The sequence below is a fragment of the Argiope bruennichi genome, chromosome 10 (assembly GCF_947563725.1).
Source record: "Argiope bruennichi chromosome 10, qqArgBrue1.1, whole genome shotgun sequence".
In the NCBI taxonomy this organism is placed as follows: Eukaryota; Metazoa; Arthropoda; class Arachnida; order Araneae; family Araneidae; genus Argiope; species Argiope bruennichi.
Window position 1 is genome coordinate 46,253,280 of NC_079160.1, and position 26,985 is coordinate 46,280,264.

The 26,985-nt window shown below is 26.3% G+C and overlaps 1 protein-coding gene across 1 annotated transcript in view; it reads right to left on the reverse strand.

The window, feature by feature from the left end:
- LOC129987924 (uncharacterized) overlaps window positions 1–26,985 on the reverse strand; it is a 132,556-nt gene that overhangs the window by 15,428 nt on the left and 90,143 nt on the right. Inside the window, exons 7-14 of the mRNA XM_056095922.1 lie at window positions 22,588–22,725; window positions 13,907–14,001; window positions 8,712–8,994; window positions 6,395–6,596; window positions 5,339–5,461; window positions 4,215–4,309; window positions 1,516–1,640; window positions 336–607 (exon numbers count right to left, since the gene is read on the reverse strand). Coding sequence (XP_055951897.1) covers window positions 336–607; window positions 1,516–1,640; window positions 4,215–4,309; window positions 5,339–5,461; window positions 6,395–6,596; window positions 8,712–8,994; window positions 13,907–14,001; window positions 22,588–22,725 — 1,333 coding nt within the window. The remainder of the gene's footprint in view (window positions 1–335; window positions 608–1,515; window positions 1,641–4,214; window positions 4,310–5,338; window positions 5,462–6,394; window positions 6,597–8,711; window positions 8,995–13,906; window positions 14,002–22,587; window positions 22,726–26,985) is intronic.

The following is a 26,985-nucleotide window of genomic DNA, read 5'->3' on the forward strand; positions in this document are numbered from 1 at the left end:
TATTATTTGGAGATTTTTGTGCAATAAAGAAAAAAATCCGCACCACACATTCTTCGTTTTTCAGTAATTGATTACTGTAATTAAAGTAATATTTTATGTAAAAATGTACAGTAGTTTCAGTTTTTTAGTGCAAAGTACACACAAACAGTTTGGAAAAACGAATTTTCTATCCATAAAATGGTAAATTATTTCTGTTTAATGGGATTAAAAATGAATTTTAAAAATTTAGCATAAAATATTTATGTAATAGAATAAATGAAAAATTTAAACATTATATAAAATGATGGGAAATAATTGTTAATAATTGCAATTGATTTATATTATATAATGCTTACCCCAAGCCAGAATAGCTCTTTTAAGCATGAAATGGGATTCTGAAGATGCAAAAACATGAATCAGAAGTTGATACATGTTGATAGCCTCCACACACATCCATGTCAGTGTTGTCAAAAGGAAGTAGTGTATGAGAATTGCAACTGTAACACACACATCGACTCCCCCAAGTACATGTCCTTTTTGAGAACCCACTACGAATACAGCATTCATCATCAGCATCGACACACAAAGATGAATTAAAATTTGTCCTGGGTGATCCCGATTTAAGCATCTGGAATTTTATGACAAAGACTTCTTTAATTTCTTAAGAAACTAATCTTTATAAATAATTATTATATGTGTACAATTTCAAAAATTGTCAAAATTTATTAGAAAATGAATAATTACAGCTTAAAATTGTGCTTTACAAGACTTTACGGAGTTACTATTCATTATCAATCAAAATAATTAAGAGCGCACTTAAAATGCAGCAATCTATTCATTCATCATGAACATTCAAGTTTCCCCATTGGAGTTGTTTTAGTGCTGCCATCTGTCGAATTATTTTAAGACTACAATACCAATGTCTTTAGCTTTATGCTATAGATGGCAGCACAATAACTTTTGCTAAATATTTTCATGATAAATTAATTCCGTCAAGCCTTTTTTTTTTTATATAATATTAAATCAACTACAAGTAAGAAAAAATTACAAATTTTAATTTTAAATTAGGTTTTAATAAAAAAAAGCGAAGAACATGATTTAATTTTTGAAGTAATTTAAAGATTATATAAAATGATTCTGTTGTTAAAATGGCATTAAAAATTAATTAAATATTTAAAAAAATATTGAAATTTATAATTTTAGGCAAAATTACTTTTTAACTATCAATAAAATAAGCTCATGTAGAATAATAATTATGGAGTTGTTAAGAATGTTTTATTTTGTCTAAATTTAAACATCAGATCTATAATACAAATTCAGAAATTATTGACACAACATAATTTTTTACACTATTAAATAAAAACTATCTTTAGAATTAAAATATATGATTAATTATTTTCAAATACAATTGTTACTACTGAATTATTACTAGTTTTTACTATTGCTCTATTAATTCAAAATAATTTTTTGCGATTACAATTTTATAGACTCCAGCACGATAAACATGAAATAATGATAACTAATCCTTTTATTTACCTAAATAAAGAGTATGTAATTATTGTGAGAACTAGCCCCAGCATTGACAAACCGCATCCAATATAAGATATGATCGAAAGTGTAAACAGATGATCAGGTGAAATCCCTTCGTTTGGAGTAGGATCCTTTAAAAAAATGCAATTGTTTTTATTAAATTTTTTAACTGAAACTGTAAGAATAATCTTGGACAATAAGAATAAAAATAAAAAATGTAATGATGCGGTAAGGAATAAATCTTTTTTCGGTATTAATTTTAATGCATTTTGAAATGTAAAATTAATGTGAAAATATTATCCTTATAATCGTTTAAACATAATGTTTTAAATGTATTATACTAAATGTTTTAAATATATTAAACTGAAATTAAGAATAATAAATCATAATTTCTATTGGGAAAGGCGACAGAAGAAGGAAGATTTTGTCTTTCGAATCCTAAGGCAGCTAAATCACCGTGGAGAAGAAAATTGACGAAAAATTAAAATGAGTGTTAAGTTTTGAAACATCATGTAAAAATTTGTTAAATTTACCACAAAAAACAATAAATAAACAGCTAACTGGAAAAAAAGAATAAACGCCAAAAAAAAAAAAAAAAAATCATGATATACACCAAACATACGCACCTCAGAGGAATTTTTTTGGAATTTTAATTTAAAATATATTAATTAAAAATAAAGATTGAAATAAATGTATTAATTAATAAAATTATTTTTGTATTTATTCCAATAATTTATTTATGTCCTCAGACATCATTATTTCTTTGATATTCAAACATTCTTTGTTACATCAAATATTTAATTGCATGATTTTGTTTTACTGTTGTCAGCTAAAAAAAAAAATAGACTTTTTAATATATGTGCAGTTTGTATAATGATTTAGAATAGGAGAATTACAGAACCGCGAAGGTTAGAACATAGATAAACCGGACAATTATATTATTAATAACACAATAATATTATGGGACTCATTACCATTACAAATGTTCATGTAATAATGAATAGAGAATATGGAAGGATAATTTGAAGCTTAAAAATAGTATAATGACGGAATCACGGATAAGAAATAATAAAGAAGAGATTTAATTGATATTAGACTCTGAAGATTAAGCTAGTTGCAAAAGGCGGTTAGTAAATAAATGATATAAAAAATCTCTTATAATAGTTTGAATTAAAAAGAAAATAGGAAAGAAAAATATGATCCATTTTTATTTCCCTGAGAAAACAGTTTTCGGATTACTTATTTTCCTCAAACTGCCAATTCGATTAATATATATACTTTCATGAATAATGGCAACAGTTTCTTCTTTTAAAGATTCAAATAACATATGCATATCTCAATATATAATACTTCAAAACCATATAAATAGACAAATTATAATCTTATTACTGGAAACGTTTTATTGTTCGATTATAATGAAATTTTCATTAAAAATTCGAAATTATACATTATGAATACAGAAACATCTGCACAGTAACTGAATACTGATGGACAGGTTTTTAAAAATAATTTTTATTTTTTGTTATCTATAATTATAAATAAATCCTATTTGCAAAGATTATTTTTCCCTCAAAGCAATCCAAAAACTTTGATACGACATAAAGAGATCAGTACGAAAAATTCAATTAAAGAAACATTAAAATTAGTTAATATTCTGCATTTAACAGGAAGTACTGCATATACATGTAAATAAATATATATATATAAAATAAAACAGTATTTATATTTTTCTTAACTCTAAGTCGTATTCTGTTCTCCTAATTTGATGAATTAATAATTTGGTAGAATCTAATTCAAATTTTCAAAAAATAAGATTTAAATTTTAAAATATGACTCAAGATATTTTTTTTAAGTGAGAGTAAATTTAGTCTTAATTTTTTTATTTACATTAGGTTTTTAAAGGTTTGCGTAGGAACAAAAATAAATTAAAAAAAATATGGAGAATGACAAAGAAAAAAGTAATAAAAACTTAACTGAAATCGAAAATAATAAATTTACAAACAAAAATGAGGACAACAAAATAACAATTTCTTATTGTTCTTGAAGATTGTAGTTATTTATTTAATTTTATATTATATAATGGACCTTAATTGAAACATGGCTATTCATAATTTTTTTGGATAATTACTGTGCAATTTAATTAATGCTAAATAAAATTATTGATTATTTTACCTAAAGAAAAGTAATATAACAAAAAATATGAACTAAAAATAATTTTCTTTTTTTTTCTAAATAAAAAAAATAAAAAAGAAAACTAGGTTAAAAGCTCATAATAAAATATTACTTGTCTGGCATTCCTCATCCTCATTTATATACGAAAGCAACTTTTGTCAAAAACTTTTACCTTAAGTTTATTATGAATACATTAAGGAAATATACAACATTTAATTGAACAAAGTATTTTGAAATTAAATGTATTTTAGCGTGAAAGCATGATACAAAATAATACAATGAAAATTATTAAATTCTTTTTAAGAAATGTTCATTTTCTTCTATTAATGGAAATGGTAAAATTATTTTGGTTTGTTTTTGGTTTTTATTTGTGTTTTAATGGCTAATTATGGCTAAACTGCGCCAATAACAAAATCATGTTTTGTGAAATAGAATAAAAAATTATAACTAATATTAAGAAGACATAAAACCTTAAATTAATAATCATTACATAGATGTTTATAAAACAGTATGAACTGATATTTAATACGTACCAGCAAGAGAGAAAATGAGGTCATATGTGAGGAAAGACAAACTGTTGAATTTCCACTTTGATTTGTAATCAGTCCATCTGTTGACCAAATTCTTTCTGTGGAAACCATACATAAACATAGTTAATATATTAAATACATACAGCTTACATTGAAAGTACGAATATACCACTCATTTGGGGCCAATATTTAGGACTTTTTATTATAATTTTTCCTATTAATCACTAATCTTCATTTTAAATTAAAATAATTATTTTATTTGATTTTAAATTGTTTCCTACTGCATACAAAATAATCACGGTGTTGTGATTTTCGTTTAGTACAATAGATGGCAGCACTGATGAAAATTTTGAATCATTCGGCACTAAGTGAAAATAACGTTTATATCGCTGACATTTATATTATGAGAAAAGTTTTTATAAAACGGTAAAAGTGATGAGAAAAAAAAATACAAAATATTAGAGAAAGAAGTACAAAAAATGTATGACAAATGATATTTATATATGATGTGTATTTATCATTCTGATCGCTTTTCGATATTATTAGTGATATCGAAAAGGATGAATATGGGACAAAAAGATCTCACATCCCTTCAGTGCTACCCTTTAATATAACTGTGCCTAACAATCATTAAGAATGGTGAATAGTTGAATGAACAAAATGATCTCATAAGATCAGGAGAAAAATATGTCATATCTAATCAGTTTTACTCTTTAAGGTAATTGTGCCTAAAATTAAAGAACAGTTGGATGAATGTGAGACAAAAATATTCTACATGAACTCAGTTTTATCATTTAATGTAATTTTGACCAGCAATCATTAAGATTAGTGGACAGTTGGATGAATATGAGAAAAAAAAAACTCTCTCATCCAACCAGTTTTATCCTCTAATGTAATCGTGATTAATATATGTGAGCATGAATATAAGACAAAACGATCTTGCATATATTCAGTTTTACCTTTTAACCTAATTGTTTCTAACAATCATTACGATTAATGAATATGAAACAAAATGACTTCAAAATATGAAATGAGTGTGAGCTTGAGTTTTACAAGCTTGCATAGTTTTAATTTTAGATTAATTTCAAAATCCTCTTTAAGGAAACATTATTTGATATCTTTCTTACCACTTTCCTTCCAATAAGCGCAGAAAACTCTGACATTCAGAGGGGATGGCAAGACATAGATGAGTGGATCTGTCAAATTGGACACAGTTGCATTCGAGATGCTTGCCTGAAGAACGCGACGACCTGAAATTTTCAAGCAAGAATTCAGTTCATTTGCAAAACAAAGTAATTAAGTAAAACTACAAATAAAGAAATAAAGCAATATTTATAATGAAATTCAAAACATGGGGTGATTAACATTGAAAAAACAACCTGAAATCTCAAAATATTATGAAACTTATAATAATCTTTTAATACATGTACATGATATATATATTTATTTTGTTTTGTATATTGCATATCTGCAAACATTGATTTCTAAGTGGATAGTGACATATTCAAAGTAAGCATATTTTGAGTAATTTATTGATAACATGGAGCATCTACAGTGGGAAATGTGGTAGCCTAATTAAGGCAAAAAATTTGATTAAGCAATTATTCTCCCTTTAAGAAATAAAAGGAATATAGAAATTTATAAGAATTTAAAATTAGATGAAAATGTGCATTCGTAAAGGAAGACAATTGCTTTTTAGAATAATTTAAAATGGAAAACAAAATGAATTGATTGGTAAAGATTGTCATGGATTGGTCGAAGAATGAGAAATCACTGAAGGCATCACAAGAAACAAAACGATTATCCCAAAAAATGATGAATAATAAAATTACCAAATTTTAAAGTTTCTAAAAAATAATGATGCGGATTTTTAAAAAAAATAGTATATTTCATAACAAACATACTTTTTTTAAAACTTAACCCAAGAAAATATTTCCAAACCATAAATTAAATGATTTAAATCTATAAATTGCGATTCTGGATTTAAAAAAAAACATAGTTGCAATACTTAGGAAATGTATATCAATAAAGTCAATTTTATGATATTCTCATTTTCAATAGCTTATTTTTTATTTTGATGATATTTGTGTGCTAAAGAGGATATTGTGAAAATAATATCTATATGAAGTTTCAGAATGTTAGTAAACATTAAATGCTTTAATAATTAAAATTGCATTCAGTACCTGGAAAACCTGTAGTTTCTGCCTGTAGGCAGTTGTACCTTCTACGATACCCAGAGCCATCATAGCAATGCCTCCATCTGGCAGTTGGTTTTTCTCTAAAGAATTTGTCGTTTCTGTATGCCACAAATTTGATCCTCAATTCTTGATTGCTTTGATTTTGTGCCATAAGTAAAGCTTCAAGCGGTATGGTCATCTCTGCATCCTACAATAGAAGTAAATAATTTTAAAAATCAACATTTTAATAATTTTTTGATGATTAAAGTATTTATTAAATTTATTAAAAAAAGATTATAAACAGAATCTATTTACATTTTGTTTGTTAAGCATATTGCGGTTATCTTAAAAATAGTTGGATAGAAAAATTCTTCAGTTAATCATGTTTAAAAAATTCAATAAAAATGAGCATGGTCTTGTGAAATATCTGAAAACATTCTTCAAGAGATCTTTAAGTAATTAATTATTAAAAAAAATACGTTAATAATTCTGCTTTATTTATGAAGGGTGCAATAAATACAGCTATATTTTAAGAGAGGGGTAGCAAAAATATAGTATATATATTTCAAATTAAACTACTACTTTTATCGAACTAAACTAGCACATTTTGCAACACTGCAATTTAGTTAATATCTGTATCGGAAGATGGCGCCACAAGTCTTAGTAATTCACTCGTCTTGATTTTTATATTTTCATTAAAAAGGAACGTGATTGATTGTCTTAAAATGATTAATTTCTTTTTTTTAATGAAAAACGATTTCTGTTGTTCGATAAGATTTATATACATAGAATATAAAATTAAAATAGACTGAATTCAACTTGGATATTTTATACAAAACTATTTTTATATTAAAAAATTGATTGTAGCTAATAGTTTTCAATTATCAAATTTACCAAATAACTTTTAAATTAAATTTAGTGTACTCATCTCAGTAATATAAGCCTCCCCCCCGTTTGAAGAAAAATTACAACTTGGGTAACAATAAAGTAGCAGAGGTGCAAATGACTATAGATTTAAAGTCCAAAAGTGTTATAAGAGAGGGCGAAAATATAAAAGTACAAAATTATTTCACTTTAAAACTAAAAAAAAGACTAAAAATAAAAATCATGGGGTTTTTTTGTCGCATATACGTTCTATACTGCACAGTTGTGCACTGAAATTTTCTTTCTAAAAGCTTCTGCCTAGTATAAATTATAATGTTCGTTTTAACCGTTTCGCTGATTGTACCGAGTTATTTTGGGATATTCTCAATTAATTTCTATCCCGAAAAAAGTCTGACTTAGTAGAATTTGTCAACACGATTAGTTTGATTACATTTTTACACGGCCTGAAGCTTAAAAGGACATAAAACATTTTGCATTGAATGAAATTTTTTGTATTATCAAGTGAGAACATGATGTTGTTTTGATTAGGGGGTTTAAAGCTCGAAACCGCATAGGCAATGAATATAGAAGCTCGAAATCGCGTAGGCAATGAATAAAGCATGAATGGCAATTTTCATCATCATCTTTTAATCACATATATTTTTTCCTGCTTTTGCCAGTATAGCATTATTATTATGTATGCTTCTTTGAAAGCAGATGCGTTTTTTTAAAAGGTTGATTTAGAAATATGGCATCATAGCTGTTATTTCATATTAAAAATCGGTCGAGCTCCAAAACTTTGTTTGCCAGCTAGAAAAATTGAAAATAAAAGTTTTATATATATAAAGGAATAGAGACCGACAGAGAAGTCTCGTGATTGTTTCAAACTGGTTAATGACTTAAATTAATTAAGACAAATAATGACTTAAAAATAATAATGTTCTCACATGATAACTTGAAATTTGCGATGGTAGATTTCATTTTAATTTTTATCTATTTTTTATTTTTGTTTTGTTGGAGAATTTTACCGTTAGTTGGAAAGACAAGATATGCGTTTTACTCGATTGTATGTACGGCAACTGCTTCAAAATTAAGAATAGTAAAAAAATTGGCGATTGCCTATGAAAGCGAAAGCGATGCAAGTAATGAAGAAATGGACATACGTCTAATTGGGTTTAAGAAGGAAACAATACATTTAATATTGCTTTGCTTTGTTGAAAACCAACCGAAACACTAAGCAATGAAAATGAGAAGTACGGTTGAGATGCCTGTAGTATTTATCCTCCACCTTTTGGCTTAGTATCCTTTCCTTTAATTTAGTTTACTTTTGCCTTCTTAAAGCCCCCAAGACTTGCACTTGCAAGCTGTATCACTTGCCATTTCTCTCAATATATCTTTGAGCTAATCATTCCAACAGCTGTTGAACAGTTCTTTATCAAATGACATTAGGGCTACTTACGTTATAAAAAGAAGATGATCCCTGGTCTTCCCTAAGGGAGTCATTTTCTTCTGCCCAGAATGTCTGTGAGGGTGGCAAAGGTCTGTACCTGCCCTTGCCCGAGTACTCCCTCCTCTGACGCTGTTGGTAATTGACAGAGAAGGTGAGAGAGTCGTCTTCTACATCATTCGTCTCGGGGTCCCAGGAGATGGCCTTCACCACCAAGTTTTCTGTCTTGAGAGTGATGGCCTCGCCCCGAGCCAGCTTCACTTCAGAAGCGAATCGGTCCACCAGATTCGTTATTCTGAAAAAGAATGATTAGATCAGATGGATTCTGATTAAGTTGGAACAAAATTGTATTTGAATCAGATGGTGAATTAATCTTTAGTTTAATCGTGAAAGTTATCTTAAAATAACCATTTAAAACAAAGATTTTTGTGGAGCAGCAGGAAAATAAAATGATTATAAATTGCTTTATTGAGCTTTGGATAAAGGTGAAGTATCTCACATTGCTATATCCTTTACATGGTCAGTTAAAAATACATTGGATGGAATTTATGGCGAATAAGCCGTAATAGGAAAAACAGGATCTGCAAATGAGGAGATTAAAATGGCATACGATGTCGTTTTTACATCATATAAATTTTGATTTTGCATTAAATACGATAAAAAAAGTAAAATTTGAAGTTTATCATCTTGATATTGTCTATAGAGAAGAATTCAACTGAATAGAGGATAATTATGAATAAAGGAGAATTTAGAATTAAAGCTCGAGACTTATTATCTAAAATATTGCTTTCCTTTTGATTATGGGTAGAAGAAATTCAACTAAATAGATGATAACCATGGATAGAGGATAATTCAAAATTAAACCTCGAAGTTTATTCTCTTAAATATTGCTTTCATTTTGATTATGGATGGAGGAGAATTCAACTGGATAGGTTGGTTGGTTGATTTAAGTTTAATCGCGCAAGAGCCAAAAATAGACTCTACTGCACCATCATCTGGATAGAGGACAGCTATGGATAAAGGAGAATATAAAATTAAAGCTCGAGGCTTATTCTCTTAAATATTGCTTTGCTTTTGATCATGGATAGAGGAGAATTCACTTTTCCTGAATACGAATAGAAGATACTTTGAATGTCTTCTTTATAAATAAAGGAGATCTCAAACATCCTCTTGAGAACAATGTTTTTATGAAGAAAAAAATGAAAACTATTTTTTTAAAAAATCTAAATCATTTCTAGTTAGATTAAATCCAAATTTTTGAAGCTATTTTGGGATGGATCTTGCAGTTTTGATTCAGGGTCAGATGGATAAGACAATCCGTATCAAAATCCCCTGCCACATCAATGTGTGGAACCAATGGCCTTTAAAGCATATATAATGTATCAGACACGCATAATGAGCGGAATCGGCTTTTCAATTTTACAGTTAGATTTTACATTTATGTCAACAACGGCCCCTACAAATTATTAGAAGATAAGTATTGTGACCGTTTTTGACTATCTCTTGGATTATTTATTTTTGCCTTTTCTGATATTTATAAATCCATTACAAGACAGATATGGATTATATGGGTTATTCAATATGAGTTATTCGGGATATGTGTAATTATAGAATAGAAATACAATATGGTTATTATGGCATACGGAAGGCAGAGGTGTTAAAATCATAACAAATTAGCTATGTGAGGATGACAAAACTTTTAAGCTTGCTAAATAAAAGTATCGTATCGGCTCTATTTAAGGAAAAAAAATACTTTTGTTGCAGAGGGAAAAACACTTGTAATGAAACAATTCAAAATCTTTTTAATTTTCTTCATTCGCAACATTTGCCAGGCTGTGAGAAAGATATATTTCATGTACATATTTCGCATACAAAAAATCTGATTAAATATTTTCCCTTCAAGTCCTAATACAAGTATTTTTTTACTTAAAAATGAAGATAAATATAATGGACCACCGATAACTAAGAAAGCAAGTTAAAAATTTGAAAACATTAATGAAAGATATTTTTTAATAATAATAATAATCAACTAATATTAATAAGAAAAATCTAGTGAAGGAACATGAGAGTAATGTTTGCTATCCTAACTGGAAGAAAAATTCATAATTTAAGAATTTCTGTTGTTAAAGATTAGATAGATTATTATGAATGGACTATTAATTTTTTATAGTATTTGTACAGCCCCATTTATATAAATGGCAACATAAAATTTCAATTATTTCGGATACTTTCATCAAAATTAGCTGGAGGAAATGCCGCAGGAATGTTTGAAATGATATTGATGAAAAGGTAAATGGGAAAAGTAGTCGAAAGTATTCATTCCATTAAGCCGAAAATCCCTAAAGCACAAATTCCCTAAAGGGAAATTTCCTCTAAGCGGCAATTCCCAAAAGTGGAATAACGCTGAAGAACATATTCCCTGGTCTAAAACAACCGGGTAAGTTTTGGAGTTTTTCTGATCTTCAAATCTACCATTTATAGAAAAGCATGCATTCTCTTTCTAAAATTGGAAAGAAAATAAAAATCGAAAGCTGGTTACACCAAATTTGGTGACTAAGGAAAATGAAAGACAATTGCTTCATATGTTTTTGAAAAATAAATATGAAAAGAAAATAAAAGATGTAAACCTGATCAATATTTAATTAAAAAATACTTAACGTTAATTTTCAGTTATACCAAATGAATAGAAAAACTTTTCTCAAAAAAATCAATTCTGCATTGATAAACTTGTACTGTAATAATTAATAATTTAAAAACATAAGATTTTTACATAAAACCATATAGATTACAACACTTGTAGTATAAAATAAGAAATTTAGCTTTTTCATGAATCATAAGTTAAAAAAAACTTAAGTTTAATTCAAATAAGTTTTAAGTTTATCATGTATATTAAAAATGTAACCAAAATTTAAGAATGATTAAAAAGAAAATTGCATGAAATGACATAAATATTTTAATATAGTAACAATTAATAAAGTGAAAACATAATTCCTTTTACAAAATAAAAGTTGTAAATCCTATAACACAAAAAGAAAGAGATAAAACTTTTTTTATTCACTACGAATTTGAAAACCATTTTATGTACACTAATAAGATATTAATACAAATTCAGAATAGTTAAAATAAAATATAACTTAAGTAGAAATATGATAAAAAAAATAAGTTTTCATATCAAAATGTGTAGTAATTTGAATTTACATTTGGACTGCAAGTATTTATTGCTTGATAAGTGTAAAAGCAATCCCTTATCCAATAATTTAATAAATTTCATTAATTTTTAATATCAGTTTCAGACTGAATTAAAACCCTCACAAATCTAATATTAATTCAAAAATTCATTTTAAAATTTGTCTTCACCTTTTCCATCAAGAGCATTTCATATGTCTTTACAGTTAATTTACCTTCATTGGATAGTAAATTTACTACTTTTATTGGTATAATATTAAGTTATTTGCTTCTGCTTTATTTCAGAATCCAATATTTATTACAAGAGAAGTCTGGAGTTTTGAAAAGCAAAAACTAAAATAGGGGTGATTTCCTAAAATAGTTTTAGGAGTAAATGGAAATTTTTATTATTTAATTAATCTGAATCCGTATAGAATTCTCATTTAGAAGAAGAAAGACTAGAAATTAGTCTAGAATTTTGAAATAAGGCTGAAATTAAATTAGAAATTAAATTGTAATTTTAATTTGTTTTAAATATATTAGACTTTTGAAGTATGCATTTCATATCGTTACAAAGTAATCTACATGCTTTATTTTAAAAGACTAATTTACGTGCTAACTGAGGGGTTTTCGAATGCATATATAACTGATTTCTTACATATAATTCAAAATATCTGCATATGATAAATACTTTTTCACACAAATTTTAAAAGAAAGATATTTTATTATATATTAAAACTGGTTTGGTTTTTCCATAATTTTCGTGATTTGGATAATCTAATGCGAAATGACCCATCTTATGAAGCGATTTAACTCTTCTTTTTACTTAATGATATAATTTCTTAGTATGAAAGTATTAAAATTTTTCTTTCCTCATTAACTAATCTTGGAGAAGTTCTAATCAACAGTTAGATAGTTTTAATCCCTTTTTATTTTGTAATTTTAAAAATGGGATGACCAGGATTTTCACTAATTCTGAAAGAGTCATTGAAGAAACCCATTGTTAGTCATTAATATATATATATATATATATATATATATATATATATATTTCCTTCAAACAACAAAATTGATACAAAGTGTTTTTATATTTTTAATGCGACACATTTTTCATGCGAGATGTTAATCGTTTGAAATCTAGAGATGCATTAATATTTTATTTCAGAAAATACACTGTATACACTATATGCAATATCAATATTTCGATCAAAACTCGTGAAGTTCTTTGATACATATATTTTTTATAGTAAGTTAGATTTTCATTAAAAATGTATTGTAAGAAGTATAATTTTTTAACAATGCATTGTAAAGAAATTTTAAAAATGCTTTACAAAAATTGCTATAAATTTTTTAAAATATTGCTTTACATGATTGGAAATATAAAAATAATTGCAAAATACCATCTGATTAATTTTTATTAATAATGCATTGTAAGTTAAAAAAAGTTTAAAAAGTGCTTAATAAAAATTACTATAAATTTTTTTAAATGTTGATTAATGTGATTGGAAATGTAAAAATTATATAAAAAATCGCTTAATTAATTTTTATTAGTAATGAGCTGTAAGAAAAAAGTTTTAAAAACGTTTAAAAAAATTGCTATAAAATTTTTTAATGTTGTTTGACATGATTGGAAGTATAAAAATAATAAAAACTATGACCTGGTTAATTTTTCTTAATAATGTATTGTAAGGAAAAAAATTTAAAAAATACTTAACAAAAATTGCTATAAATTTTTTTAAATATTGTTTGACATGATTGGAAATATAAAAATGATTTTAAAAAAACTTAGTTTATTTTTATTAGTAATGTACTGTAAGAAGAAAAAATTTAAAAATGCTTTACAAAAATTGCTATAATCTTTTAAAATGTTGTTTGACATGATTGGAAATAAAATTAATAAAAAAACATCACTATTTAATTTTTATTAATGATGCATTGTAAGAAAAAAAAGTTAAAAAATGTTTCGCGAAAATTGCTATAATATTTTAAAATATTGTTTGAGATGATTGGATATATAAAAATAATGATAAAAAGAATATCACCTGGTTGCTGCTGTTCCATTCAGATCGCCCATTCTAAGAAGTGACTCATTTATTGCTAGCATGTTACTTACAATGGACAGCATATTTCGAGCAATCTGAAAACAGACAATAGATAAAAATAAATATAATTTTCTGAACAGGATTGATTAATTCAATATAATAAATGAGAATCATATAATATAAAAATGTCGATTGAACCGCAACAGCTGTCACTATATTTTCGAACAATGCTAACTACAAAACGAAAAGAGCTGGATAGATATAATTTGGTGAATCGATTTATTATCTAAAATATAGATATTTATCAAATTTTGAACCAAATCCGTCAAAATATTGACCGTCTGCTGGTCTGTACTTTTACATGCCCAAAGACCTATATTTTATAACTATCGCTCGCCATTACCATGCCAGGCATTCGCGGAATAACCTAAGCCCTACAATTTTATGTGAAGGTAAGAAGATAAGACCTTTATTCGAGAGTATGTATAAAATTTTCGGAGGGATCTCTATTTTTGGTTTAATTGAAACTTGCGTGTCCAATTGAAACTTCTGCAGGGCGGCCGTAACGCCCTCCAAGCGTTTTTCTACATTTAAAAACTTTTAAATATTTAAAACGTTCTGTAAATGTTTTATGGTTTGAATTTTATTTTTGTTTGTCCAAATGCGGCGAAAAAAAGTGGAAAAAGAGAAATTTTCGTAGACAGGGAGGAAGGCGAAGGGGTTAATATTATAAAAACAAGCAGCTTATTTATAGAAATTACTGTATTTTTTATTTATTAAACATTGTTATGAATCTGGAACATCATTTTCTGTGCAGTAAGTTTTTGTGTAAAGAAGACAAATTTAGATACAATCTTACAGATGTTTTTTGAAAAAAATGAATAATCAAGTAAATAAAGATTCATATATCAGTTACTCTCAATTTTGTTTTAAGGTTTGGCATACATTAAAATATCTCTAAATTTTTCTTCCTTACCCCGCAGGTAATTGTGCAGGAAAACAATATTACAGTTTCGAACAAACTTTTGTTTACATTTCAGCTTACTCTTTCCATAAAAATTTTCTCAACGAGTTTTGTTAATTCGGATTTTTATCGTTATCCTATCAACCTATAATAACCAATTCTATTGTAATTGGAATGCGCTTCTTTTGAATTTTGCAAGATCTTATAACAAATTATTATATACATAATTTCAAATTGTAGATTGCGAAATGAGATGCACTTTTAGAAGAAAACCTAAAAATTGGTGTCCGCACTTGAAATAGGAAAGAAACAAAATGTTAAAATAAACTAGACCACAGCATCCTTTCCTCTTTTAGGTATAACCTTTTTTTTTCAATTGAAACAGATTGTTTATTTGAGCTTCATTCCTAGTTTTTTTTCCTTAAATCCCCCCACCCACCCCCACCCCTCGAAAATATCGTATGAAGCAGTACCGACCGATCCGAATAACCACCGAATCGGTGGGATAGACTTTTTATTCGGTGTTCCATAAAAACGACATGAGTATCCAAGTAATTGGAAGCAATAGTTCTCGAACACAATGGACCAATACCAACATTCGAATTCTTTCGTTTCTAGGGTCACTTACAACTTTATTCAGCAGGAAATGTTTTTATACCATTCTAATGTCGGGGTAGGTAAAAGTAGTTAGCTTTTTTATTCAAAATGTGGTGTTTTCTAAAATTTTGTGGGAAAATTTTAGAAGTTAAAAAAAAATGCCTTTGTTTAATTTGAATTACTTCATTCTTGTAACGATGGATTTGAGATTTTTTCTCATTTTCTGAAGCGATACAGGTTTAAAATTTTTACAAATTTATTATTTTAATATTTTTTGAAATTTAAATGGTAGTTAATCATTAAGTAGGTTCAAATTTGATTTCGTAGTAGTAATGCTGCCATCTCGTAATGACTTGGAGAAAAAATAAATTTCATGATTAAAAAAATTTTTTTTTAATTCTGATTAATATAATAATAAAGGTGTGTTTTAAAAAGAGGCATTTAATTAAATTACTTATTTTAAAATGAAATTTTGTTTTGTTGACAGAAAATTAGCTAATATTATAAAAGGACGACATTTTCTAGTGTTTTTTTGTATTCGTTTAGATTGTGTATCCTAATAAAGCTATTAAAATACCTTAATATAAGAATTATATGTACATCTAATTTAACGGTGAACTAACTTAATGTAATATTTATTTAAAAGTTTATTAAATTAGAATTGATATCCTGAGTATTATTTATCTTTTTTACTCAAATGCGAACTATTCTAAAATTATAATAGAAAATTTCTCCATTTTAAAAAGTACTTTTAATTAGATGGAATTGCTTAATCTTTCTAAACATGGAATTTTGTAAATTAGTTTTTTAATTCTCATTTCCTGGTTTGTTAGAGATTTATATTTCGATGACGAATTTGTCTGGTTGACAAATAATGAGAGATTGTATTAATGATCGTATACTGCGAATAATAAATAATTAAAGTTAATAAATAATATAAATAATATAATTAATAATAATTAAAGTTAATAATAAGTTAATAAGTATTTTTTAGAACTTATAAATCGGTTGATCAGTAATTAAATTCAAGTTTGATTTTGTAGCAGTGTCGCCATCTATAAGTGACTTAGAACAAGATTAAAAAATAGAATATAATTGAAATAAAAAATACTGATTAATATAATAATAAAATTGTGTTTTAAAAAAGAAGCTTTTTAACTACTGAAATAAAAAAGCTGTCAGCAAAATAGATAATATTATAACAGAACAGCATTTTATGGAATTTTTTTTTAATTCCTTCAGATAATGCATTCAAGTAAAGTTAATACAATGCTTTCATACAAGTTAAAAATAACATGTTATAAATTTTTACTATGAACTAAACTAATACTCTATTTAATGAATACTACATTAAATAAAGATAAATTTCTGTAAAATAATTATGAATTTATTTTATGAATGATGCAAATTCGAAATGAATTAAAAATATATAATAATTAGAGACTAAAAATACATTGCCATTTTTATATTCTAAAATAAAGTGTTATTTTAGTGTATTAGAAAACTTTAATTTAAATAGTTTGAATTTGAAAAGTTAATACTTTTTTATTTAGTTAATTCAATGCCCTTTTATGCAATTTCACTTATGTCAAGTGTGTAAAAGCGGAATTTTTTAAATCCTTTTTAATTCATTCTAATGAAATTTTATAAGCATTTATGTAATTATTAATACTTTAGGCATATTCAATGCATCTTTATAAGCATTTAATCTAATAACCTCATTTAATGCAAATTGTCTTTTCAAAAATTGATTGTATTTTATATAAATGAATTTAAATTGAACATTCAAAGTTAAATGCAATATTTTTCTAAAACTTTTATTGCACATATTAAATGATTGTTAGTTCACATTCTTTTGAATGATGTTCGAAACCCTTTCATATTTTTTAATATCGTAAATACCTAATTACCAATGAAGGTGTTTATGACTACATTTAAGAAATTGTTTACTTTAAGAAACTCTCCTTATCTTATGTTAATGTACTTATGCGAAACATTGTTATTGCCCTTCTATTAATAGACTTGATTACATCGCGTTTACGGTAATTAGAAATGTCTGTATCACTTTTAAAAGTTACAAAAATACTTGTAATTAAAGTTCCAATATTCTTAGCTTTCTTTATTCGTAATTAAAGAACTTAATTGTACCAGAAATGGTACAACATCCTTTCAGACACTGTGATAAAAGATTGGTAAAAAAAGAAACAAAATTTGATAGTTAATTACGCTTAAAGGATAATTTTGTTAATTTTTCTGTATATCATTAAGATGCTAATGAAATATTTTAAAGTTATGCTAATAATTGTTTTAGAAATTTAAACTAGAGATATTAGCATACCAAAAATTTGTTTTTATATTTTTGATGTCCTACAAAGTGATAATCGTGCATTAAATTATGTCACAATTATTTGCATATAATTTTTATTTATGTCCAACTATATAGTTTAATTTTTAATACCGAATCGATTGATGGCGATTATATAGAAACTTAACCCTCCAACTGTGTTTCCCGCGATTTCAGTATCCCGCGTTTTTCGCAGTTTAGAGTGTTTATTTTTACTATAACTTATTTATTTTTATTATATTATATTATTATCGTGTAACATATAGTATCAGTTCACTTTCTTTGAAAATATATGAACTTATTTGCAAACATCGCATCTAAATAGTGATTTTAAAGAATTACGCAGCCAGAGGGTTAATGAGTGCAAATATAACAGTTGTTTAAAATTGACATAAAGTACAATTTTTGATTAAATATTATTTATAAAAGATTTTTTGTTTCTACTGAATTTAATGAATGTTAATAAGAATTAATATATTGAGTAAATTTTAATTTGGTAAAAGCCTTTAAAAAATTTGATAAAAAGAAACATTGCTGAGATTTTGCACAGTATAATTCGTCATATAATTAACGGAACCAACATGAATTCGAACCATTTTTTTCAATCGACAAGCAATCCAAATTGGTATTATTTTATTTTAAATTATTACAAGATAAATAGGTACTCATTTTGAAATAGATCATTACTGCTATATACACTGACACTATTGCATTTTTTTTGTATTTTCTAAATCCTTGGCAATGGCCATCAATTAATGCTTATAGAGTATATGTGCACACATACCGAATTAAATCTGAAAAACCGAAATCGATATACCGAATTAAATCTGAAAAACCGAAATCGATATACCGAATTAAATATGGAAAACCGAAATCTACATACCAAATTAAATCTGGATTATATAACTTAATATAAATTAATCAAATAATACAAATTAATCATATATGTTTCATTCGTATCTTTAATTTTCACGGAAAACACATTTATAAATACTTTTTATAAGTTTCTCTACTTATTTTATATGCATACACTATGATCAATGTAATTAATCTGCTATTATTAATATATAATAAATCCTGCTAGCATTAACAATAACCTGTAATTATTAAACATAACCAGTCACTGTGATAAATCGATTAATCACTTTGACTGCTTATTATTAATAATAACCGACTATTGAAGTAAAGTCGACATCATGTAATGAAATTTTATAAGATATTGAAAGATGATTGTAATTCGAAATCGAAGGAAATAAATTTTAAATTAATTTTTGTGTCTATTTAAACTGGTTTAATTTCTAAAACCGAAATGAAAACTAGCACACGCACGCACACACGTAAAAACACACTAATTATAACGCACAAAAATTTAAAAAAGTGAATAACGTAAACTGACTTGTAATAGGATTACAGGTTAATTAAGAACTTATTTCATTAGAATTCGAATTACAATAAACTTTCAAAAACTAATTAAAAAAATTCATTACCTAATTTTAACTTTACTTTAATATCCAAAATGAATTTTTTCTTTTGATAAAATTGTCAATATAGTTTTATCAATTTAATTTCTTATATGTATACATTCGTTTAATATATTTTCGTCATTAAAAATTAAGATTATTTAGCCATAAATTTCTAAAATAATGCAAAAATTAAGAAAAGAAAAACGCACTTATAAATAATAAATGATTAAATAGTTTTAAAATATTGCGAAAGTTTTCTATGGAATAAATAATTATGCTTGGATCTTTAATTAAACAACAGCAATAACAAAACATGAATGAAAAGAATGAAGTAAAAAGCAAAAAGAGAAATAAAAAATATCAATTCAATTGTGTTATATTGGAGACATATTTCTCTCTAATATACGTTCTAAATATACGATAGAATAATGAGCAAAAACGTAAAGCCATCATTAAACTCTAAGTGGCATATTTTTTGACAAAAATTGCACAATCCAATGAAATTTGTCTTATACCATTTTTATTTTGTTCGACTAAGTCATATTTAAGTACATTTTTCGTTTCTTAACTATCTGAAAACTATTAGCAAAAGTTTTTTTCAGCCTTTATTTAATAATCTTTTTAATTAAGAGGTCCAGTCATCGCTCAAAGGTAGATATAGAAATAGAAAGGTTATATGTAATCTTCCATACGCCATTTTTTTCTATACTGCAAAAGACACATTTTTTCATATATAATAAATGGTTTTCATTTAATTTTTATAAATGTAGATGGCATTTAAGAATGAGAATTCTCAATCTATTTATGGCTATACTTTGCCAAAAAAGTATATTATTATTATTATTTTTTAAAGATAGGAAACTTAATAAAACTTTATTTAATTATTAAACTTATTTATATTTAAAAATGCATTGTCCTTCATTTATTAAAATAAACACTTACGCGGTAAAATAATGTCTGACAAAATTCTTTTAAGCTTGTTATCCAAATATGGCAGTAACTCTGTATTTCATTTTAGTTTTTGTTGAAGGAAGTCAATACACATCATTTTAGAATAAAAATTCAAAAAAAATAATTAGATAATAATAGGATTTTTGGATGATATAATATTCTTTTCGTGATATATTATGGAAGAAAATTTATTGATTTATTATGGATTCCTAATATATAAAAATTTAATTTCAATACAAAACGCCAAAATCGGGAAGGGATACAATAAGAAAACATTAAACGATTTATCTTCAAGAAAAAAAAAGATTCAATACATGCCATAAGTAAACGTGAACATAATATAAATTATATTTTTGAGAGAGAAAATAATTCCGAAATAGAGTAACAGTAATCATTATTTTTTGTAAGAAATTTTACCGCTAAAGAACTGGACTAGAAAAAAAATGAATGCTTATATAGCCTTTTATTAAATATAGCTATATTTAAAAATGTATAACTATTATCTGCATCACTCTTATTATTATCTGTATAACTATCAATTTACAATAAATTGGAAAGACATTTTTGGAAAGTAAAAAATTATGTGTGATCTTTACTGAGACGAACAGGGAATGGTCTCCGCGAAACTTTCTCGTATAATCTTCAATAAAAGTCCTGTTCTCTCCCCCCTCCTCGTATAAAATTATAGACTTTGGATAAGATCTCAAATCTCTTGTGAGCAGTAACTATGAAATGTAATTACTTGCCTTAAATCTTATTGAATCTATCTTACGAATATGTATTTGAAAATTTTTTTCCCAACCCTAATGAACCATAATTAGATACGAAACTTCAGTTTTAGTCACAAGATAACATACTGAGTTTCGTTGATTGAAATCATTCCGTTTATGAATTATTGCGTCTATATGTATATGCATGCGAAAGTATAGATAGAATAACAGACAATCGTTTAACAGATTTAGGTCTAAATTTGATGTCTACGTTTTAGATACTAAATTAGTGCACCAGATTTTATTTATCTAGCGTTTTGTGTTTTGGATTTAGGGAGTTCACTTGTTATAGAACCGACAAATAGATTTCCTCTGAATGAATTTCATGCAAAATATGACGAAAATCTACAAATTTGGTTGTAAATCCATCAAATTTCATCCATCTCTAGCTCAAACTGTTTTTTTTTAGTTATCAGCGTACAGGGCGGTGTACAGGCAAACATATGGATAGACAAATAAATATAATGTCAAAAGTTTGGTTCCCGAACTCATGGAGGTTTGAAAGTGGAAATTCTTCGAAATCTCAAATTCGTATTTTTATATTTCCTCTAATACATTATAATACATCCTCTACGTAAACGAAAATGTAAAAGGGCTACTGCGTAAGAACTGTACCAACAAGAGATCAAGGGGGTTTTGAAGAAGAAGAAAAAGACGAAGGCACTTATTTATGGTGACATAAATAGTAAAGAGCTAGATAAAAAAAAGTCAAATTTCCGGTATTTTGTGTAATTGTGAAAATATCAAAAGTATGTTAACTATTTCGGGATTGTATTAGAGTAATACGATTGCAAGTGATATTTCATTATACTGTCAACTATAACAATAATATATTAACATGAAAGGTTAACATAATATCAACTGATGTTGACTTATCCTATAATATCAATTGATCCAAAACTTTTGAATTTTTTATGTCGTTGCTTGGTCGGTTGTTCAAATTTTCTGGCTCAAAAGCCATATCTTGGTCATGCTGCGCCAATCAAATGGTAAGAAGCATTTCAAAGATATTAAAAAAAGTTATTCATTAAATGTTATGCATTGAAACGGTATTTAAAAAAACATTCATGAAAAAAGTAAAAGTACATAAATTAATGACACTCGAAAAAAGATTCCAAATTGATCAAAACTTAAATAAAATGCAACAAACCAATGGTCTGTAGAAATTTAAAAATACTAGAGTGAGGTTTCTCACCCAGTAGTTCAAGCATGTCTACAGAAACTGCATTAAAAAAACCGAAACCGATGATTATTAAAAACAGGACAATCGATTAAAACATGACGTACACTTAAAACTACACGGCATGTCGTAAATGTATTTTTTGTCATAAATATATTTTAATCAATCATACTTTCAAATTTTATTCCTGACTGCTTTCATCCTTAATGCCCACTGTAATTACAAATAATCATCTATTTTGTTATCAAATTTGGCATTACAAAAAAAAATTATATAGAAATTATCTCTGACAGAAATACAGAGAAACATAAAATATAGAATTGAATATTAAATATAGAATTGAATAGAAATATAGCATTGAATAGCAAAAGTTAATTTCAAAAGTCAATATTATAAATAATTATTTTCATACCTTTTTGTCATGTATTGCGTATTCAATGACTCCTTCAATCTGCTTTGTAGCCGCTTGTAGACGTTCCACATTCAGATGCTTAGGATCTTCTGTGAGCATCCATAGTTCTCCTGTAAGATCCTCGGCATTCTTATAGCCCTAGAAATATATTCAGAAATAAGAACTAGGTTTATATCATTCCCTAAGAACTTTTTTCAAATATCCAATCAATTCATCCATTTTGCTGCATTGAATAAAATTTAAATATTGAAAGTGGACAGTTTAATAAGGGTTTACTGTCTAGAATAATATATAAATAAATCCTTTTTATCCCCTTTTGATTTAAAAAAAACTAACAAATAAACATGTTTTTAATTTCAATATGGTAATTAGAAAATTCGATATAATAATTTCAATATGGTGATTGATTTAATTTCAAATTTTTCAATATGGTAATTGATTTAATTTTAATTTTCTAATATGGTAATTGATTTAATCTCAATTTTTCAATATGGTAATTGATTTAATTTCAGTTTTTCAATATGGTAATTGATTTAATTTCAGTTTTTCCGATATGGTAATTTCAAAATTTTTTTTTCCTTCAAAAATTACATTTTTTTTTTTTTTTTTTTTTTTTTTTGTTAACGGAAATTGCAAAAACTGTGCATACAAATCTTTAGAAACGTAATCTTCAGAGGGAACAAAATGTGCAATTTTTATCCGCCTAAATCCGTTATGTATGTTAGGAAACAAAAAAAAAAAAAACCCGCAATTCTTGTTTATTTATGCCTTGGGGCCAAAACTTCCAATTTCAACATAGGTTTTCGGCATTTCCCACTAAATTCTTTCCTCCTACACTGATTTCCATTTACGGCCTACTCTACAGTGAGAACACAGGGCGAAGATTTGGTAAAAAGTTTTATAGCAGAAAGTCACATATAGTTTATTTTAAATTTTTAACATGATTTTTTCTTGGATTGATAGTTTTTTCTTACATACATATCATATAAATAATTTTTTTGCTTTGTTTGACTAACATATATTTCTAGCTATAATAGCATGTCCGATCTATTATTTAATACAGCTCTACGAGGAATAATATCTTGTGAGCCTCAACATTTCATCTGCCTGTATCTGATTGTTAGTGGTACATCACTAAAATCAATGGCGGCTATATATATTATATTTATTTCTTATATATTATTAAGCTCTTTTAGACATAATTGACATTATGAAGTGAAACAAATGTATTCTTTTCTTATGATCATGATTTCTTTAAAACTCTTAATTCTTTTAAATAATCTAAATAATATCTTTTAATTTATCTTTTTTCTACCGTAATAGTATCTTTTAAATATATATGATTTCATAATGGTACGTTTTTAAAATTTGGGATATAAATCTTTTTTTATTCTAAAATTTGAAACAAAATTAATATATAAACGTATAATGTTTCATCCATGTTAGGCATTGCGAAGTTTTATATTGTGTATTAATTTATTATGAATTGTTAATATCTCCATTTTGCTTTATTACACACACGCACATACACACACACACACAATGTTATTTAAATTTTGTTTCTCATGTTTTATGTATGAATTATGCTCCAGTTTGTATAAAATCAAAATTCTTAAATTTGGCCAATTTCTAGCTTCGTATAATTTAGGTATGTAGACTTAGGGTAAGTGATTAATTATAAAAACACCACTCGGGCTACGAGCACTTTCATGCACGGGGGGGGGGGAGAAGGTGAGGGATCCATATATTTGCCGCAACCTGAATCATAAATACTAAAAAATTACTTATCAATATCTACGCTTGAAAGTTAGTTTTTTTTCCTTTGCTTTATTTAATTCTTCCTCACAAGAGATAGCATTAAGTATGTGAAATTAAAAATTCATCTTTCAAATTTTGCAACTTCGTAATAAAGAATGTATACATAGACTTTTAATGTAAAGAAAAAAAAAGCAAAAGCAAAAAAAAAAAAAAAAAAAAATCTTATTTTGAATTTGAGTTAGGCACCCGAAATTAAAGTCAGTCGATTCTTTTATCAAAAGCTCGTGAGTTGAACACAACTCTGCTTTTCAGTGCATAATGAAAGTACAGTATAGTAAGGTTAAATAATTATAAAATAAGCCACAATAAATTATAAATATTATAATATTATAATTACAAATTTTAAAAATTATAATAATAATTATACAAATTATAATTTTAAAAATTTATTTTTGCTATTTTTGAAAATATAACTATATGAAAAAAATAAGTTATTTTAATAAATAAATAAGACCCAACAAATTAAATAAAACAATTCTACAATCATACTGCAAAATTAACGTTAGCCTGCAGATATCACTTAAAATAGACCAGACAGGCTTTGTACAAAGTTACTATTTTAAGCAATTCAGAAGTAGGAAAAGTTAATTTTATTTTAGATTTGCTTCCTCATTATTAAGAAATAAATTGAAATTATGATAATGGAGATACATGGAATTTGAGAAAAAATTTCAATTATCGAAGCATTCGAATTAAAAACCTTTGATTTAAATAGGTACTACTTTAAATATTCTCTAAATTTGGCCGTTAAATTTGTTAAGATAACTGAAAACTCTGTGTTTTACAATTAAAAGAGTCATACAAACAATGGAAGAATAAGGAAAAAAAAATCAAAATTTCTTTTTTATTTAATTTTCTTCTCAAAACCGCAAGCTAAAAATCTTATGGCGTTGCACATTCATTAAAGTTTTAAATGAATGTAATCTTTAAACTTCAAGTCTTCTTTATTCTAGAGTCATTGTCTTTCTCAAAGTCAGACGTAAAGTCTTTGTCTTGAAGAATTAATTGTTTCTGTCTAAAAGTGCTTTCAACTAGTTTTTCGTCTAAACTGAGAAAGTTTAAATGGGAGCTTCTAATGAGATAAGTAATCATTCCAGTTTGGGACATGGCTTGGCAGATTATAAAAGTATCATATATATATATATATATATATATAACTATCATAAATATAATATAGGTTTTCTACTAAAAAAGAAAATGTTGTGAAATTTCTTGTCCTATTTATAATAGTGACCGCTCGTTCCAGAGACAAATTTTTGTAGAGATATTTCAACAGTTAAACCTTTTTCCAGATCTGATTTCCAGATAACAATATTTCCCTATCTAGTTTAATCACCTCTCTTAGAAAAAAATAATATTCCCCTATTTGATTTAAATTTGTATTTTAGGCAATTAATATTAAATACCTAATATTTTTATCTCCATTTTAAGAATGCATTAACGCAACAAATAATTTTGTATTTTCTTGTATATGATGAACACAAGGAATAATTATTTTTATCTTAATGATTTTGATGATTCGACAATTTTTTAGATTATCCAGAGACCAAAAAACAATATTTTCTCTTCAGAATTACTTCTTTGTGTGAATTTCTCTGAATAATTCATCCAAAGTCCCCAAAACTATTTTTTCTTTAAAATATTCCTGTTTGTGAATTTCTTCGGATAACTCGTCACGCTTAGTCTTCCAGAGATCAAAAAATTATTTTCTCTTCAGAATTAAGTCTGTGTGTGAATTTCTCTGAATAATTCATCCAGAGTTCAAAAAAACCACAACAAAAAATCTATTTTCTCTTTAGAATTACTCCTGTCTGTGAATTTTTCTCTGATGATTCGTCATGCTTAGTCTTCCAGAGGCCAAAAAATTATTTTCTCTTCAGAATTAAGTCTGTGTGTGAATTTCTCTGAATAATTCATCCAAAGTCCCCCGAACTATTTTTTCTTTAAAATATTCCTGTTTGTGAATTTCTTCGGATGATTCGTCACGCTTAGTCTTTCAGAGATAAAAAAAAATGTTCTCTCTTGAGAATTAAGTCTGTGTGTGAATTTCTCTGAATAATTCATCCAAAGTCCCCAAAACTATTTTTTCTTTAAAATATTCCTGTTTGTGAATTTCTTCGGATGATTCGTCACGCTTAGTCTTTCAGAGATCAAAAAAAATATTCTCTCTTGAGAATTAAGTCTGTGTGTGAATTTCTCTGAATAATTCATCCAAAGTCCCCAAAACTATTTTTTCTTTAAAATATTCCTGTTTGTGAATTTCTTCGGGTGATTCGTCACGCTTAGTCTTTCAGAGATCAAAAAAAATATTCTCTCTTGAGAATTAAGTCTGTGTGTGAATTTCTCTGAATAATTCATCCAAAGTCCCCAAAACTATTTTTTCTTTAAAATACTCCTGTTTGTGAATTTCTTCGGATGATTCGTCACGCTTAGTCTTCCAGAGATCAAAAAATTATTTTCTCTTGAGAATTAAGTCTGTGTGTGAATTTCTCTGAATAATTCATCCAAAGTCCCCAAAGCTATTTTTTCTTTAAAATATTCCTGTTTGTGAATTTCTTCGGATGATTCGTCACGCTTAGT